At 31.8% G+C, this 5,062-nt stretch overlaps 2 protein-coding genes across 2 annotated transcripts in view; both read right to left on the bottom strand.

The window, feature by feature from the left end:
• LOC115238470 (fatty acid synthase-like) overlaps window positions 1-1,865 on the bottom strand; it is a gene marked incomplete at its 3' end in the record, with an annotated part of 4,249 nt that extends 2,384 nt beyond the window's left edge. Inside the window, exons 1-3 of the mRNA XM_029812325.1 lie at window positions 1,725-1,865; window positions 1,145-1,623; window positions 715-1,019 (exon numbers count right to left, since the gene is read on the bottom strand). Coding sequence (XP_029668185.1) covers window positions 715-1,019; window positions 1,145-1,623; window positions 1,725-1,865 — 925 coding nt within the window. The remainder of the gene's footprint in view (window positions 1-714; window positions 1,020-1,144; window positions 1,624-1,724) is intronic.
• Window positions 1,866-2,878: 1,013 nt separating this feature from the next.
• LOC115238469 (fatty acid synthase-like) overlaps window positions 2,879-5,062 on the bottom strand; it is a 21,471-nt gene continuing 19,287 nt past the window's right edge. Inside the window, exon 16 of the mRNA XM_029812324.1 lies at window positions 2,879-3,055. Within this exon, the coding sequence (XP_029668184.1) occupies window positions 2,879-3,055 (177 nt within the window). The remainder of the gene's footprint in view (window positions 3,056-5,062) is intronic.

The raw sequence follows: 5,062 nt of genomic DNA, 5'->3' as shown, positions 1-5,062 counted from the left end.
AAATATTATTAAGAAATGTTATTAAAAATTATTAATATTATCTATTTTATTTAATTTTAAGACAGAGAGAGAAAGAGAGAAAGAAAGAGCGAAGGCAAAAAAAACATAGTTTTAAAATTAAAGAAGAGGAAAAATAAGCAAAAGACAGAGAGGGAGAGGGAGAGATAGAGAGAAAGAGAGAGAGTTAAAATTAAAGAAAAGGAAGTATAAGCAAGAGAGAGAGAGAGAGAGGGAGAGAGAGAGAGAGAGAGAGAGAGAGAGAGCTTTATTTATTGAGCGCCCTGGGACGAATCCCCTCAAGCGCAAAAAGAACAATACATTAAGAAAGTGTACAATAAAATAATAAAGCAACGTACATGTAAGTGTGTGAATGAGTGTATGTGTAAGTGTATACGTGTGTATACGTGTAATATAAAAGTGAAAGTGTGCACTTGTACATGTATCTAATATGTGTATGGATATATAGATACAAATATATGTACACATAGCTTAAATACTATATTTGGGCTACAGCGCCTGAGATGAATAGAGAAGTGCGAAAAATAAGAATGAAAAAATAAAAGAAGGGGAAGATATGCTAATAAGAGATTTCAAAGTGCTAGAAACAACAAGAAAAGAGAGAGAGAGAGAGAGAGAGAGAGAGAGAGAGAGAGAGATTAACGCCTTATCAACATTTTTTACGAAATAAAAGTGTCTTTTCTAAACAAAATCTACCTTTCTGCACCATTAATGTTAGGTCTACATCTCCCTGCTTCGGAATATAAGTTGCTCGAATAAACTTGATATTTTCAAAAACAATCGGAAAGTCATTAAGCAATTGACCCTTCAGCATACTAATCGTATCCCAAATGAAAACAAGATATCCCGTGGCTGGCAACAGATTTCTTCCGTCGATTACGTGGCCGCTTATATATTCCAAAGTGTCGTCTTTTAATGTGATGTTGATAGTTCTTTCTCCGGAAGTAATATTCTTTTGTGTTTTGAAACACATTACATACGTCTCTTCGGAATGATTCCATCTAAAATATCATAAGAAATATATATCGGTCATCAAATAAAAAGTAAAACTTCTGGCGTTACAAAAATTATTTAATATTTCTTCTGCATTTTTATATATGTTTAATAGATAAAATGTTTTATATACTTAATTAATGGAGAAATCATTGGCGTTCCACGACTAACAGGAAATTGCACAATTGGATATAAATTCGCTAGTTGCGGTTGCAAACCATTGTTATACATTTTTCCCAATCCTTGCAAAAATACTTTAACATTGTCTTCGTGATGGCGTTGAAATAATGTAATATTGGTCGTTTCGAACAGTTCTGTCACAATGCTTTGAAGAATTTCACCCGGCGCAATTTCCAAAGTTAATGTATTTTTAAGAATCAGTCTTGCAGTTTTTTCAAAAAGTGCATGACCTAGTAGATTATTTGTAAAATATTCAGCATAGGACAACTCACGCGTGCCGCAAAACGAAATTTGCCACATCTGACTGTGTGTTACGTTTTGCGGTATTATTCGATTTAGATAAGCCAAAATTGTCGCTTCTGCAGATGCGAGATAACGACTGTGAAGAGGAATATTGCTGCAGTTAATTTCTTTAATAAAGATGTTATCATCCTACAAAAGTATAAATGGCAATTCAAAATATTATTACTTATATAATTTATTTTATTAAAAATAAAATATTTAGTTAAGTCATAAAAAATATATAAAAGCACCTGTAACTTTGTTATAAATGCCGTTACTGATTTTTCTGGCCCACTTATAGAGCAAGTATTGCGACTCATATTGTAGATTATATCAATATCCGGTGGACATATGTTCTTAGCATTTTCATAACTCAGACCAATGTCCGCCATGGCGCCATAAACTATTTTTGTTTCACTCAATGCCAATCCTATATAATATGAGGAGAGAAGCACTTGTTCTATTGTAAAATTGCCAGTCGCGTATCCGCAACAGAGTTCGCCGATCGAATGACCGACAACATGATCTGGCACGATATTTACGGATTATTTTAATTTTTATTTCGCTCATAAAGCTTCCTCTATGAGAAAGCAAAAATTGAAAAATTCGCATGCTTAAAGCAGCTTAAGCTTTGTAAGATAAAATGATGATGAAGCAATGGGCAAACTTCTAATTTGCACAACTCTACTTGTTTATAATTATACTGCTAATAATAATAATTTTAATCGATTAATTTATTTCATCAATTTAATATAAAGTATTGTACTGTTGTATTTGTACAATTTTTTAAAGAATAAACAAAAAACGTCGCTTTTATAAAAAGACTATTATTATATGTACAAAATTGTACAGCAATAACAATAAAGCCGTAGAAAATTAAATTCAATAAGTATTACAACTATAAGTCTGTGCTATAGAATATATAATAAGAGTTTGCAGCATTAAATTAATGAAAGTATAGAATATTGCATTGCTTTTGGAAAAATATAAAACTTTTTTATTCATTCATAATTTTCTTTTAACCAAATATATTTTCTATCTCTATTATATTTATAAAGAAACATCATAAATGTAGATAAAAATTAATATAATTAATAAAAAGTACGAATGAGTAAAATAAAATTTTATATTCTTTTAAAAGCGCCCAATACAATATTTTATACTTTCATTAATTTAATGCTATTAAAAATATGTAAAATTAAATATGTTTATGTAACTGTGTAAAAACACCAAATTCTGTAATACACATACACTTAGAAATTAACGAAATAATTATGTGTTAATACTGTGCTTTATATACAAAATTGTATTAATACAGTATTACCAAAGAATCATTTCATTAATTTTTAATTAAACATGTAGAATTAAATATTTTTACATTATATAATATCTAATTGTGATAGTTCTATGATCTGGTATAAATATCTTTAACAGATGTTGTGTTATCATCTGTTAAATCTAGCTTTAATTTTCTGACACTTTCGATATGTTCTCCATTGATCGCAGCGACAACTTTATCGCTGTCCATCATTGTAACATGATTACCTTCGATATAACATACTTCCACATTTCCTTTAGTAATCTGAAAATTATTTAACTGTAAAGTAATTCTGCTATACAAGTAATCTTTTTATAATCACCATACAACTTACCTTATGTAAACCGTAATTTTCCTGAGAAAAAGACAATGATTGTATCATAGGCTTTAAAAGGATTATCGGTGTTTCAATTTTCGGGAATTGTGTAACATCATATTCATGAACAGCGATTACCCGCTCGTAAATTGTTGTACACAAAGATTTGTTATTGTCAACTGACAATTTTCTATAAATTGGAGAAACATGATTTGTAAAAACATCTAATTTTTCATCCCAGTTGGTGCATTTATTTAACTCCAAAAGAAGCTGTAAAAATTAGATTAATAGTAACTCTTATTAAAAAATAACTCACACATTCAAAGAAAATTTCTATAAATATAATATACCTTTCCACTAAGTACTGGTTGTATAATATCCATTATACTCAAAAGAATATTATTTTCGAGTTCACTAAACGTATTAAAAGATAAATAATTATTTACTAATGCTTTCAACTGCTCAGGTGCGCCATCGATAAGCACTAATCTGCCTTGAAGATTCATGCCTTCTAACTTTCGCACTAACTCAATTGCGATCAAAGATCCCATTGAATAACCCACTATTACAAAATCCTGATTCAATTTCTTTTTGCTCAAAATATGCTACAAACAAATACAAAATTATAAAATATAGTAAAACACGTTGAGAAATAATACTATATTAATTTTACTCTGTTATTCTAATGTTCTATGAGATACTATAATCGTAATTAAATATAAGATTTATACTTTTAAAAGACGATCTGCGATCTCGTTTATTGAAGTACAGTTCGTGCCGATATGATATGCTCCATGTTGTAAGCACGTTGCTGGAGCTTCGATATGTTGTACCAACGAATCGAATATATTTCCACAACCTTCCATTCCTGGCAATAGAAATATTTCGCTTCTCGTCATATTCCTTTTTGTTGGCAAATCCATACACACATCGGGTATTAGATCGTTACCTATCAAACGAACGAGCAGTTTAATGCCATTTAATTCGTTCACATCTCGAACGTTTTTATCGTTCGAAGTATTTTCGTCAAACATTTCTATAAGTTTGGCAAAATTGAGATGACGAATATCCTGCGTTGTAAGGAAAACATCAAATTCCCGTTCCAAAGTCTGTTTAATTTCCACAGCCATCATCGAATCCATGCCGAGCTCGGGCAAAGATGTGTAGCGAGCCACGTTATTCAAATCCTTCAAGCCTATATTAATATACAATATTTTTATTTGCTTTATTATACTTAATTAATTCGCTTTATTACACATAATTAAATTGCTTAATTTTTTATGCTATACTAACTTACCCATAATATTGGCCACGGTTTCAACAATATTGTTTGCGCCAAAAGCGTCCGAACGCTTCTCAGCTACAACCATACTCCCCACTACGGGATGTTTTTGTAACAAAAATTCTTCGAGTTTCTCGATGCAGGAGCTTATCCTTTGTTGCAAAGTACCGCCAATAACCAATTCCTTGTCGTCGTCTTGCATATCGGCAACGAGACCGACATCGCCCACTGCGCCCCACTGAATCGCCAAACCGTGTAAACCTTCTTGCACTCTTCTCTCACAAATTCTTTCCATAACAGAGTTTGCCATGCCGTAATTGCTCTGTCCGGCATTGCCTCTGCCGTAAGAAACTGAGGAAAATACGACGAAGTGTCGAAGCTGGAGACATATTTTTCTAGATAATCGATCCAAGTTCTTCGTCGCCCAAGCTTTTGCTTTAAATGGCTCTTGAAATGTTTCTACAGTATGATTCTGGCAGATCTTATCGTTCAACACCACAGCAAGATTAAATACAGCATCTACAGGCGCCAGCTTTTCCGCTGTTTTTAATATATGTTCGCAATCATTGACGTTTGACGCGTCAAGGTTCGATAAGATCAATATTTTTACTCCGTAAGACTTCCATAAATCGATCTTCATTTGCTGATATCCGTTCTTTATTCCTGTGCGCGA

This window comes from Formica exsecta, unplaced genomic scaffold (genome assembly GCF_003651465.1).
Source record: "Formica exsecta isolate Colony F162 unplaced genomic scaffold, ASM365146v1 scaffold34, whole genome shotgun sequence".
NCBI lineage: Eukaryota > Metazoa > Arthropoda > Insecta > Hymenoptera > Formicidae > Formica > Formica exsecta.
Note: the sequence above shows the minus strand (reverse complement) of the source record. Positions and strands in the feature narration are given on the sequence as shown.